General features: G+C 36.6%; 1 protein-coding gene across 2 annotated transcripts in view; it reads right to left on the bottom strand.

The window, feature by feature from the left end:
* The window catches only part of LOC127447628 (C-X-C chemokine receptor type 1-like), a 154,227-nt gene extending 148,729 nt beyond the window's left edge, over positions 1 to 5,498 (bottom strand). The window contains exons 1-2 of one of the 2 annotated variants that reach the window (XR_007898400.1): positions 5,389 to 5,498; positions 1,920 to 4,109 (exon numbers count right to left, since the gene is read on the bottom strand). Coding sequence is in view for 1 of the 2 variants with exons in the window: in XM_051709568.1 (XP_051565528.1) it covers positions 3,025 to 4,109; positions 5,389 to 5,395 (1,092 nt within the window). In the remaining variant the exon portion in view is untranslated. Of the gene's footprint in view, positions 1 to 1,704; positions 4,110 to 5,388 lie in introns of those variants that run through there. The other variant, XM_051709568.1, reaches the window with a different exon arrangement.
* Positions 5,499 to 14,945: the final 9,447 nt, after the last annotated feature.

The following is a 14,945-nucleotide window of genomic DNA, read 5'->3' as shown; positions in this document are numbered from 1 at the left end:
AAAATTAAATATGACGGAAAGACAGTATGGTTGAAATGGAAAAAACTAATATTGTTGAAATACACAAGACCCCAGGAATTCACAGACACCAAGCCCATGATTTAAAAGTTCAAAAGTTATGGGTCAAAAAAGCATTTTTTCACAATTCTTGACCAATAGATTGTGATGTCACAGAACTCTCTACACAGCTCAAATAATACACAAGTTTTAACAGAAGAACTAATTTAAGTGTTTTTATAAAATTATAAGCTTCACATTTCTGCCTTTGAACCCTCCAAAAATCTACTTTCACTTCCGTTGTAAGTGCCTCACTGCAACCTTGTTCCTTCTTTTTTAAGAAAAGAAATTTTTTGTGTGTGCTAATCAACTTTATTGTATAATTGCTGTCGACTGAAAAGTTTTAGGCACTTGTGAAAATTTTTGCATAGTGAGGATTTCATCAAAAATAATGCCATAAGAAGTTTTCATTTAATGAACATCATACAAAGTCCAGTAAACTCTGTTGTTAAAGAATATTCCTTTAACATAATTTTAGTGTGATAAAATTGCTTACTAAACTACTAACCTTATAAAACTACTTAAGTTTAAAGTTATCAAATATTACAAATGTGGTGCCATGATGACTCAATGCCTGTACACCCTGTAAGCGATTTTATCACATTAAAATCATGTTAACATATATAACATTTTTACCTCTTGTGACTGTACTTTTGAAACATTGTGTACTGTATTTTAATTGTTTATGGACTGGCCCCATTCACTTCCATTGTAAGTGATTTGCAGTAACCGTGATTTTTAAATAAACAAGCGGCGAGTTGAAGATATTTTTTTTTTTTTTTGGTTAATCAATATTATATATATATATATCAGTACATATAACCTCTGTAAAATATTCTAAACAGATATATTTACTCATATATATATATATATACACACACTACCGGTCAAAAGTTTTGAAACACTTGACTGAAATGTTTCTCATGATCTTAAAAATCTTTTGATCTGAAGGTGTATGCTTAAATGTTTGAAATTAGTTTTGTTAATATAATTGTGCCACCATATTAATTTATTTCGTTATAAAACTAAAATTTAATAATAAAAAAAAAAGTTTTTGAAATTGATGACTTGGACCAAATATAAAGAAAATCAGCCAATAAGTGCCCAACATAGATGGGAACTCCTTCAATACTGTTTAAAAAGCATCCCAGGGTGATACCTCAAGAAGTTGGTTGAGAAAATGTCAAGAGTACATGTCTGCAAATTCTAGGCAAAGGGTGACTACTTTGAAGATGCTAAAATATAACACAGTTTTGATTTATTTTGGATTTTGTTTAGTCACAACATAATTCCCATAGTTCCATTTATGTTATTCCATAGTTTTGATGACTTTAATATTATTCTAAAATGTGAAAAAAAATAAAAATAAATAATAATTATAATAAAGAATGTGTTTCAAAACTTTTGACCAGTGTATATATATATATATATATATATATATATATATATATATATATCAGTATATATAACCTCTGTAAAATGTTCTAAAAGATGTATATAATATATATATATATATACAGGGTTGGGGAGTAACTGAATACATGTAACAGGATTACGTATTTAAAATACAAAATATAAGTAACTATATTCCACTACAATTACAATTTAAATCATTGGTAATTAGAATACAGTTACATTCAAAAAGTATTTTGATTACTGAAGAGATTACTTTGCATTTTATTGTCATTTGTTGCATTTAATATTTAGTCCTTTCAGATGCAAAACATTTATACATATAAATGATGCGATCCAAAGTGCATTTGAACAGCGGTGAAACACTTTCTTATGATGTTTTACTTTCATGCGAGCAGACAGAGAAGTAAGTTTGAAGTAAGTTTGGAGCAGAAGAAATAGAAATAAACCTTGTGTAAATTGTCAGCTTTACGCTAAGCTAAAATGCTATTTCTAGCCATTTTACATGCACATGTTACCAGACACGATCATATTTTTTTATCAAGAAAATTCACATTGGATCATAATTTCTTTTTTTCTAGTAAGACCTTTGATATTAGGGCAAAAATCATATTCTTGATAATAATTTTTGTATTGTTTTCCTGTAAAAATATCTAAAAATCCTTAAAACAAGATCAATTTGATTGATCTTGTTTTAGAAACAACACTGCATAAGATATTTAGGTTTTTCAGAGAATGTATTTTTAACATGTATATTTTGTCTTACTGTACTGGCAGAGTTTTTATAGTCAAAACAAGTGAAAAAATCTATCAGTGCTGAAGAAGTAATCCAAAGTATTTAGATTACGTTACTGACCTCGAGTAATCTAATGAAATACATTACAAATTACATTTTACAGCATGTATTCTGTAATCTGTAGTGGAAAACATTTCAAAAGTAACCCTTCCATATATATATATATATATATATGTAAAACCTCGGTAAAATATTCTAAACAGATATTATGGGCTCCTCACCAACTTTACTTTTTGGCTTATTGTCACTCACATTTTTAAAATGTCTCTAAAGTTTCAAAATATCTATAAGAAATACCTTGCATACTGACCACCAGTTGCCTTGACGAATGGTTTGTGCATCAAAGTGCTTTAAATTTAATTGCATGTTTATTGTTTACCAGGCAATAATAAAAGTAATAGCATATCTCTCCTCTCCTCGACAAACAACACGATTTGCAGTATCATGCATGCCCTTAGCCTGCCTTAGCAAGCACCACTAATTAAAACATTTGTCTTTTAGAACCTCAGCCAAGCAATTTTACATGCAAGTGTAGGCCTACTTCTCACTCTTCTTAGTGAAAAGTTAGACTATTTTTGACCAACAGAGGGAGGCACAGCATGACAGTTACAACAGGTTTTGTTTCCATTGGTTGCAGTTCACATTTATTGAAGTCCATTCCCTGTTAAAAACCAGCATTTGTGTTGGTCAACGAGCATTTCTGGTCCAACACTGGACATTAATACTGGTCTTTCAGCAGAGTGTTTTGTGGCGGTAGCTTACAGAAAGCTGGACGTGACTTCTGAGGTCAAAGAAGAAGACCTGCTAGATCTGGAGACCGAGAAACGCTCCAGAAGCCCTCTCCTATGGAGCAATTGCAGAAACCTTCTTCGGAACTTCTCGCCCACGAAAGCGTACAGCATAGGGTTCACACAGCAGTGTAGGAGGCCTAGGTTTTCAGTAGCAAACATGGCAACATCCACAGATGTTCGAGTGTAACAGCTGAATTTAATTGCTTTGACCCTCAGCAGGGTGTCAACAATTGTCACAACATGGAAAGGGGTCCAGCATAGAAGGAAAGCCACAACCACAGCTACAATCACTTTCATGGCTCTCTGTTTCTGGAAACCGCCTGTACGCAACAGCCGTGCTATTGTTATGCTGTAGCAGATCAACATGACCACTAGGGGTAGCACAAAGCCAAGGAGGTGCCTCAAAATACGCGTGGCCAGTCGCCACTCATCGGCGCTATCTGCTTTGAAGCGTTCCTTACAAACAGTCTGACTGGCCATTTTGGAATAAAAAGCCTCGTTGTAGAGTGATGGTAAGGATAGGAAACATCCCAAAACCCACACGACTCCACACGCAACCCTGCTGTACAGACTTCGTTCGGCCTTTTGAGCTTCCAAAGCTCGGACGATAACCATATAGCGATCCACACTAATGCACGCCAGGAATAGGATGCTGGTGTAAAAGTTCACTTCTTTTACCAGGGAAACCAGTTTGCATGCGACATCACCGAACACCCAACCGTGCAGCACGGAGACTGCAGAAAAGGGCAAGATTAGGGCCAGTAGAGTGTCGGCCAGCATTAGGTTGACTAAGTAGACATCCGAAGCAGAGAGTGCGCGTCTGTTTGAACCAATGACGTAGCCGACAATCAGGTTCCCTGGTATGGCCATCAGAAACATGATAATATAAAAGACACAAAATGAAATGTGGATTGCATCTGCTATGGTGACGGGATGACAGAGTAGCGTTTTTTCATCCACATTAAAGTCAGTGGGGGTTTGGAGGTCAGTGTAGTTGAATTCTTCATAGTAGAATTCACTGAAGTTCTCCAGGAGGTAAGAGCTGTTTGGATCTGTTAGTGAACAACAAATAGAAATAATTTAAGTTAAAGTGTGTCATTTTGGTAAAGAACATTAAAGGAATAGTTCACCCCATAATTACAATTTTATAATAATTTACTCATAATTTACATTCACAATGCAAGTGAATGGTGGCTAGATCTTTGAAGCACCAAAAAGCACATAAATGCATCATTAAAGTAATCCATACGACTCCAGTGGTTAAATCTATGTCTTTAAAAGCAATATGATAGGTGTGGGCAAGTGTCCTTTTTTCTAAAAATTTCCAGGAGATTTATAGTTAAAATAAATATATAAAAATGATCTGTTTCTCACCCACACCTATCATATCACTTCCGAAGACATGGATTTAACCACTGGAGTCGTGTGGATTACATTTATTGCTTTGGAGCTTCGAAGTTTAGGCCACCATTCTCTTGCATTGAAAGGACCTACAGAGCTGAGATATTCTTCTAAATATCTTTGTGTTCAGGAGAAGAAAGTCATACACATCTGGCATGGCATGAGGGTGAGTAAATGATGAGAGAATTTTCATTTTGGGGTGAACTATCCCTTTAAGGCAATGTTGTTGTATCGGGCCCCTCAAACAAACAGAGCAATGTTTTGATAGTGCTACAGAGCCAGTGATAGGAGAAAGTTTTTAACAGAAAAGTTACACTCATCCTCTTTGAAGCAATAAACCATAAGAGGCTATGTGTTACATTAATTTGACCACAGGTAAGGGGTACCTTGCTGAACCACCCGCCAACCAGCCTAAGGTGGATCTAATCTATCTATCTATCTATCTATCTATCTATCTATTGCACAACAAAAAAGGGAATGAAATTCACAATAGATGTGATACTTTTTAATATCTAGAAATATTATTATGCCAAAGTTGGCATGTCCTGTGGTTTGACGAGCTATACTCCAAAACTATTTTAAACAGCATGTCACTAATTCTTTTATAATTATTAGTCCCATGCATGCAGTATTTATGACTTCATTTTAATTGGAGACTACATGGAATATTTGTGCTTTTATAAATTAATTTGTCACACCACAAAACCATTTATTTAAACAAACTTGTGAAGGCAAGAATGTGATTAAAAATGATGAAAAAGTTAAAAAGAATTGTGACTTGTCACAGCACCTAAAATATACTTTCCCTTATACTTGTATATATATATATATATTAACTTAAAATCTTGATAATGATAAAAGAAATGAAAAAAAAAAAAAAAAAGGCTCAAGGACATTGTTCAAAAATCATTCAGAAAGATTTGGACTTACCAGTCATTGCAACGTCTTGGTAATTGCATATATGAGAAACCACAGGATATAAATGTTCGAGTTGTACACTGAAGGCTTCTTTATACCCTGTAAAGGGATGTTGATATATCCTGTTTGCCCAAGTCCTAAATGTTACTCAGAGGGTACCATCTGAACTAAGATGCTCTAGTTTATCTTGTTAAATCTCAAAACCATGCTCAACGTATTCAGAACATATCTGGAATAGTCTTAGATAACATGTTTCCCTTTCGGAGGAAACTGATTGATATTCATGTTAATGTGTTCAAGACTTGAAGGGATGCAGAAGTTTGAGGATGTTGAGTGATGTTGCTTTTATGCGGCTGAAAGAAAGCAGATCACAGAAATGATTTCTGAGGAAATTTGAAGCAATCGTCACAAGATACACACTCATGTTCAATGTAGGACACAAACATCTGTCTATCTGTCTGTCTAACTATCTATCTATCTGTCTGTCTGTCTCTCTGTCTGTCTGTCTATCTATCTATCTTGTCTGTCTATCTATCTATCTATCTATCTGTCTAACTGTCAGTCTGTCTGTCTATCTATCTATCTTGTCTGTCTGTCTGTCTATCTATCTGTCTGTCTGTCTGTCTGTCTGTCTATCTGTCTGTCTGTCTGTCTGACTGTCTGTCTGTCTATCTTTCTGTCTGTCTATCTATCTATCTTGTCTGTCTTGTCTTACTGTCTGTTTGTCTCTCTAGCTATCTATCTATAATAGAATATAAATATTTTATATTTAATTTTTAGAATCTTGAATCTGATGTTGCATATTAAATTAATTTTTTGATCAAAGAACCAAACTTCATGTAAAACTTAATGTGCGTAATATGGAAGTGAAGTGTCAACATCGGAGGAAAGATTTTTCACATGTGAAAAGATGAGAGACCACTCATCATCACCAACCGCAACATCACAATCATTTCACCAAAAGGAAATTTAGCAACTCAGTCTTACTGGGTTTGTCCTAAACATTGTTTTTCACATAAGAAATATTTCATAGCTATTTTTAAATGTAGGTGACAATTAGAAGTAACTTATTTTTAACATATTCCTCACTTCAGTGTATTCTTTCATATTTATTATGTATGTGTATATTTTACATGACTATTGTGTAAATTTATTTTTTAATGAATTACAATAGCAATACAATATTGGACTGTGTGTGGAATGCTGTTAATGTGCAATTCTTAACTTTTACGTTAGATCCCTCTCAATCTTAAATAGTTATATGAACATATAGTATTTGAGTGTAATAGCCTTCTTGTTAATGGTTTATTAATGAAAGTTATTCTAAAGTGTTCAGCTTGTATTTAGATTTACTTAATAGCCATCAAGGTAATCTTTCTCACTGTGAGACATTTAAGTGAGACGCCTTTGCGAAAAATAAATCAAAGTGAATCTGATCTTGTCACCATTCTGTTGTATTCTGGACAGGAAGGAGCATGTCTCCTCTTCAAAGAATATGATGCTAAGGAATGCAAGAGGAGAAATGTTAATACAGTAAGTTCAGCATTCATATTAACGGTAAGCCTAAAATCTGGAATATTTACATGTAGACATATAGGAAACAAAAATCACAAATGACATCTCTTCAATTGTTTCTCCTAGACATCAATAGAAAGCAAAACTTTTGCCTAAGTCTCCTGCTTTTCAGATTTTTCTCCAGAGAATAAAAACTGACCCCAGTAAATATCACATAATAATCTCTCCTGAATGTCTGAAACTCTGCTCAGATTTCCCAACATAACAAAATCTGCAATCAAATCAGCGATTTCAATCTCATCAAATTTTCCCAAAATCAAATCTTACCCACTTTATTTTATAGCTTTATTCTCTATCTTTTGTGTCAACAGGTCTCTCGTTTGTTTCTATACGGTTAAGGAATTTTAGAAAAACATCTTAGATCAAGATGATACATTTACATTTATGCATTTGGCAGACGCTTTTATCCAAAGTGACTTACAGTGCACTTATTACAGGGACAATCCCCCCGGAGCAACCTGGAGTTAAGTGCCTTGCTCAAGCACACAATGGTGATGGCTGTGGGGATCGAACCAGCAACATTCTGATTACCAGTTATGTGCTTTAGCCCACTACATATGAAATTTATTGTATATGAAAATTATTGTTGCATTTATCTGTCTCTATTACTGAATTGTGCACCTTGGAGTGTTATGGTGAAATATCATGGGCAACTATCTTTGTAGCACAGAGCCCTTTAGAGGACAATAGGTTTTGCTTTCCCTCGCAATAAGTTTTGTGTTACCTCCCAATAAATTTAACATGGTTTTACTATATTAACTATATTCCAACCTTGAGATTCGTAGGAAAACCAAGGCAATAATACAGGAAAATGAAAACGATGGTAATAAAAATCATAATTTTGTGGTTATGGTTTTAGTACAAATACCATGATATTTGTTGTAAAACCAGTAACCACAAGAATTACCATGGTTAATCTATAGTAAAACCATGGTTATTACTATATGGATACCGTATACTGTATTAAAACCATGGTTTCCACCAAAACAAACATGGTTACTTGACTTAATTTCATAGTTACTACAATGTTATGTCATGTGTATTTTGTTGATTCATGTATTTTATTTTGAAAAGTTTAGATCCTTTTTCATGTCATGTGATCCCTTGTCATGTGATATCATGTTTTCCCTCCATGTTCATGTGTCATTGGTTTATTGTTTAATTATCTTGTTAGAGTTCTGTTTTTTCATTGGTTTATGTTCTCCCATGTCTTGTATTTAAGCCTCATGTTTTCCATTGTATCTTTGTCAAGTATTGAATGTGAATGTGATTGTAGATGTTTAAGTCAAGCCACATTCATGTCAAGCCATAGTCAAGTTCATGTTTATGTTTTAAGTTTCACTTTTGTAGTTAGGGTTATTGGTTATCACGTTTGTAAATAAACTGCACTTGGGTTCTCTACACTTCGTCATCGTCAGTGCCAGCATCGTTACATATTACTATAGTAAAACATTGGTTTCCACCAAAAGACAAAAACAAAACATGGTTAGCCTATAACAGTCATGGTTACTACAATATTATTATAGAAAATTATCTAGAAATGATTTCTGCCAAACACTATGGTTACTACAGTCTACAATATTACTCTAGTAAAACCATTGTTAAACTATGGTATTTGTATAGTAAAACATCTCGGTTATGTACGTTACCTCGGTTCCCTGAGACGTGGGGAACGGGACATTGCGGCACTAAACTGACGCACGTGGAATTGTCCTTCTACACGACCTAGTTGAAACCTCTCTACAATAACGCCCATTCTAATATTGGCTCTGGTGTTTGAGCTCCGCCCTTTTAGACGCAAAGCTGTCCGTTATTAAAGCAAACACCATTCCTCCGAATTTTCTGACTGAGGGACAGAGTGCATTTCTTGCACCTCAAATAACTCTGAGTCTAGTAGTGTGGCCAGCTTACGCAATGTCTCGTTCCCCTCATCTCAGGGATCCAAGGTTACGTACATAACAGAGATGTTCCCTTATGACTCAGTACACTTGACATTGCATCACTAAGTTGACGCATATGGGGAACAGAGTCAGATCATGCTGCACTACACGACATAACCTTCCAGAGAGGAAAGATGATGCCGCAGTCCCACGGGACCGACATGAGTATGCCGCAAGTGAATGACCCTCATGATCAACCAGGAGGGGAACACTCAGAATATATATATGAACTATGGTCATATATTATGGATTAACCCCTTCACAGAAGTTTATTTATAATGAAGTGCCTGTAACTTTGGGAGCATAATGGTCCGAATGCAGACGGTTGTGTAAAGTGATAGGGATCCCGTACTTTAAAAGAGGGGTATAAGTATGTATTTACTAGGTTGTAAAACCTTGCGAATGTGTTTTGAGAAGACCATCCTGCTGCAAACATATGTCTTGTAAGGACACACTGTTCATTCATACCCATGAAGAGGCCATTCCTCTAGTTGAGTGTACTTTAAGACCAATTGGGCAATTTGCACCCTGTGACTTTTAAGCCAGGGTGACTGTATTAACTATCCAGTGAGAAAGTCTTTGCTTGGAGATGGACATTCCTTTCGTGCATCCTCCATAGCACACAAAAATTTGGTCAGACAGTCTGAACTAGCTTGTGCACATGATGTATGTGTGTACACCACATAAACTTTGAGCATAGATGGAGTGAGCCCTGCATCCATTTGCTCTTATGAAATGTATGAATTTCAGGTATGGGGCAGTTCACTGGGTCTTTGCCTTGTGCAAAGCACCAGTTAGTGAACACATTCCATTTCAGTGCATAAAGGCATCTCGTGGATAGCGCTCTAGCTTGTAATATGTTGTTCATAACTAACCAAGCCAATTCTGGCATGTCCGTTGTGCTAGCGCGTCATGGCGACATATATACGCCACTACTGTTGTGTTGTCTGAACGAATCAGAATGTGGTTGTAACAGTTAAAGGATGGGCAAGGAGGAGGCGGGAACCGGCTGAACAGTCAACATAAAGTTTTATGTAAAACTCAACATAAAAATAAACCAACACACACACATGCAGTGCGGTTGCATGCGTCTCTCTCTCTCTCTCTCTCTCTCTCTCGAACTGGCGTGTTTGGCCCCCTTTATCTCACTCTCCCACTGATCAGCTGATTCAGCACCGGCCGTGCACCCTCACCCTCCTCTTCATCACACTCCTCCTCCGCCCGATTCAGGCCGGGGCACCACCGGACTGATCTACTCCCACACCCCCCCCCATCTCTGGAGGGGAGACGCTGCCCTTCAGGACTTTCCATCAGCCAGTGGTCCTCTCCGTCTCCTGGGAGCCTGGGGGAGAGACAAGGGGAGGCATGGGGAGAGCGAAAGGGCGAGCGGGAGACACACAGAGAGAGTGAGAGAGGAGAGAGAGAGAAAAACTTGCTCGCCGGACCCCGGACATGCAGTCGCCCGGTCCTCAACCGTTCCACCGCCCTCTGGCGGATGACAGCTCGCTGCTCTCCCGGCGGATGGCAGCGAGCCCTCCGACCCCTGACAGACGGAACTGCTCCTGTCCTTCTCGGCAGATGGCAGAAGTTTCTCCAGCTCTCGGTGGCCGGCAGCGACCCCTCCGTCCCCAGGCATATGGCCGCGGCTGCTCCTCTGGCAGATAACAGCAGCGAGGACTCCACGACAGTGCACCCAGATTTCGGCACCACTGTAACAGTTAAAGGACGGGCAACGTACTCAACTCAACATAAAACAAACATAAACTAAGACAGACACATGCAGCGCGGCCATGTGCGTCTCTCTCTCTCTCTCGAACTGGCGTCTCCAGCCCCCCTTTATCTCAATCTCCCACTGATCAGCTAATTCAGCGCTGGCCGTGCACCCTCACGGTCCAGCCACGCCTTCCTCCTCATCACAGTGGTGGTTCACAATATCGGAATGAAAAGCTCTCAGAGCTAGTAAGACAGTCAGTAGCTCTAAGCAGTTGACATGTCACGGCCGTTTGGCACCTGTCCAGGTGTCGAAAGTTGGGCATCCATTACACACCATGCCCCAACCTGTGTTGGATGCATTTGTGGTCAGCACTTTCCTTCTGAAAACTTGACCCAGCATAACACCCTTTTGGTAGAAGGCTGGTGCTAGAGCAGCCAGACAGTGGCGAGTCACCGCGATGCGAATTAAAATGAAATTACTTCAATGGTAATATTTTTTTTCAGTTTGAACTGAAACAGACACTGAATGATTTATGATTTAGAATGTTTGTAAATCTGATCTTTAAGATGCTTAGCAGATGTTCATTAGGATGTGATGCTTTCCAGATAAAACATGAATAAAACTCAGATAAAATTCTGATATATATATTTTTTATTTTCTTTGTTTTTTATTTTTTGTTAATTTTTTTTTTTTTTGTGTGCATTCTTGATAAAAGATTATTTCTAAAACTCCTTATCTAGTAATCACAAATGACTGGAAAAGTTATGTGTAGACTAGTATACTTCTATACTAATCTTACTATTTCAGCAGTGCATAGATCATATACTGCACACAATATGTACATTTTCTGTATGCATAGCCAAATGACCTACTGTATTTGTCAAATTGTATACAGAGCCTGCTACGCAGAATGTGGTATGCCACATTGCAATGCATTTGTCTTGACCTTTCATTTCCAGCGTTACATATGAACCTGAAGCAATATCAGAGTTTTCAACATATCCCTTTCTTGACTCATGATTTGATCAGACAAAATCAATTTTTAGACAAAATTGAATAAAAATGCAAAATAACCACATTTATTTAATAATATAAATAATAATAATAATAATAAGATTTAATAATAATAATAATAATAATTAATTGTATTTGTATAGCACCTTTCATACATAAAATGTAGCTCAAAGTGCTTCACAGTTGAGAATATAAAAACATAAATGGACAACACTTGGTGAATTAAACAAGGTCATTTGTGACAACAATGAAACATACTACTGGAATAAAAGCAGTATGCAGTACGTATAATATGGAAGCCCATTTCCGCCACATAGAAAACTAAATTGTGCTTTGGTACATTTTATGTAAATTAATACATAAATTATACGAAGTCATAATTTTGAGATAAAAAGTCAGAATAATGAGATAAAAGTCAAAATTATGAGATGCTAATTCATAAAAATTTGTTAAAAAGTTCAAAATTATAAGATTAAAAAGTAATGTTGAAATACAGTCAAAATTATGTTTTGTATGTAAAAAGTTATAATTTTGCGATAAAAGTCATAATTATGAGATAAAAAAGATAAAATATGAGATACTAAATCATAATTATGAGATTAAAAAGTTAAGATTTTGAGATAAAAAGTCAAAATGATGAGATGCTAATTAAGAGAATAAAAATAAAGTCATCAAAAATCTCATAATTATAATTTAATATTTTTAAAATTATGACTTAGCATCTCACTGTGGTGATTTCTCAGGGCCAACAAAGCCTTCTCTGCTGGCGTAACATGCCTTATAAATAAATATTTTTTTCATCCTTTCATTCTCATTGATCTTTTTGCCTATGTATTTTCAATCACTTTCTACTCCTAATTCATCCACAAACGAATAGTAAAAACAAAACTTTTATCCAATCAGAATTGATTCCTCAATGCTTACAAGCAAAGTGTGACAGCTGTTTCACAAATCGCATGCCCAAAACCATGCTCCTTATTCGAAGCAGCGTGTGAGTTTGAGCTCCACCCCGTCAGGCCTTCAGTATTTCTGCAGAATCCCTCAACAATGCAAATGAATGAGCAACTAAAGTCAGATTTTCAGATTCATCAGCCAATCAGATTGATTTATTTGTTCTTGGTGGGTGTGATCTTTAGGATATGTAGTCCAGGCCTTCTAGCTGACCTTGAGTGATGCAGTCACGCTTTAAGTGATGTACGTAATTTGAAAGCGAAGAGCGTGAGATGCTGACGAGTCGGCTGTTATCACCATTGAGAAAGAGATCCTTATGGATTTAAAAACTTGAGATGTTCTGCATGATCGTGCGATTGATTAATTAAAGGTGCAGTATATAACAATTTTCATGTAATATTCACCTTTTTTTTGCCAATGAGTGAGCGGCTTGTAACACAACTTAAAAAATGAGCCCTTCCCGGACTTCCTAGGTTGCCTATTAAAGCTTGTAGACTGATTTTCATGCGAAGGGAGCGGGTCGCTTTTGCCAGGAAAATCCAAAGGATGTGACGTTTATGCGTGCTCCCGAGAGCCTTGCCTCAGACAGTAATAACTTCTCTTCTGCTATTCAACAGCGACAACAAACTGCAACATTAGGTAACGTTATCTTAGAAATGGAATCCAGCAAACGTCTGGCTCCCAGCACAACATTGACTCCTACACAAACTCAGAGTAAGCCAAAAAAACAAAACAAAATTGTTTTTTCTACTGAATCCCATCTGGCTAAGCGGGAACGTGATCATGGTTGAGCGAAAACTAGAGTGAACATCGGCAGGGCATTTGATTGCTGGAGGGAACTTCGTTCAGTTTTGGGGATCAAAACCGACCCTGAATTGGCATTCTTCTTATTGGACAGGTAAGTTTACATAACTGCAAAGCATGTGAAATATAGTGCCGTAAGGATTGATCTGTGCAATTTTAGCTAACTTGATCTTGCCATAATTATAATAATTAATCAATAATTATATTTATTTATCACACATTATACATTTGCACATATACAGTGAAATTCTTTTTTTCACATATCCCAGCTAAGCTGGGGTCAGAGTGCAGGGTCAGCCATGATACAGTGCCCCTGGAGCAGATAGGGTCAAGGGCCTTGCTCCTGCCCCTATATATACATATATATATATATGTATATAAATATACACACACACACACACACACACACACACACACACACACATATATATATATATATATATATATATATATATATATATATATATGCAGTAACTGCCATAATCAATTTTAATCTGTAATTATTCAGCAAGGTAAACTACAATAACACATGAAATGAATGCTAGACAATGTTCAAGATAATGCAAAAAGACCCATTCATTAGTGTAACGTAACCTGGTTATACAGAAAATATATACAATCTATTATTATAAAACAATAGCACATCGATATATCAAAATGACAGTTGTGATGGAATCACATCAATACTGAATTGTGTCAACATATTTATAATGTACAGTCTATTTTATAAACAGCTACTGTCATCATCCACCAAATTTAACTAACAGCTATTGATGAAGCTGGCTAGCTAGCTAACGCCGACATAGGCTATCGTATAAATGCAGTCAATGTATCATGCAAAGAAAAGTGATAACTTCAAACTACACACTTGCATAGTCAGACCTATAGCCACACTCTGTTTTAGCCCTGTTCCAGCACTGGCGAGTCAAATATAATATACAGTCTCAAAGTTTGTAGTAAAACAATCATAACTATGTAATTTTAATTATGCTACCTCATCTGTCAGCATGATGCCGGTGAATCACGTTCAGTCTCTTTGTACGTTACGTCATTGTTTTGGCCGATGCTCGCTCGCGTCCCTATGGAGTGTGTGCACGAGCGCGAGCACGAGCAACAGGTAGCTGGCTGCAGTTCACTTAATGGCCACAGGTGTCATTAATAACAAGGTTTTCTGAATCTTACAACCTGCACATTTAAACAGGAAAGGAGGGCTGATTTTCACTTCAAGCAAATTGGTAAGTGCTTTTTGCATTGTTGTAGCAACATCAGGTGTTTTCTAATTGTAAATTATGCTGCTGGAGCATTCAGTGTCGGATCAAGTTTTGAAGAGTAATCGTGTACCCTGACGAAACAAAATTTATTGCAAGCAAAATTTAAATCGCAAATATTATTAGAGAGATTTTTCTTGGTATTAGACCACCTTGGTTCCGGCTTTCGTTTGTGGACGTGTTTTTAAAATGTCAGTTGGTATTATTAGTTGACTGCCACATAATGCAGAATAGGCATATGGTGTCTTATTCATTGTGAAACTGTGTTTTCTTAATGGCATGAGTCGCACTGCAGGTCTAGAC

The sequence above is a fragment of the Myxocyprinus asiaticus genome, chromosome 10, assembly GCF_019703515.2.
Source record: "Myxocyprinus asiaticus isolate MX2 ecotype Aquarium Trade chromosome 10, UBuf_Myxa_2, whole genome shotgun sequence".
Taxonomy (NCBI): Eukaryota; Metazoa; Chordata; class Actinopteri; order Cypriniformes; family Catostomidae; genus Myxocyprinus; species Myxocyprinus asiaticus.
Note: the sequence above shows the minus strand (reverse complement) of the source record. Positions and strands in the feature narration are given on the sequence as shown.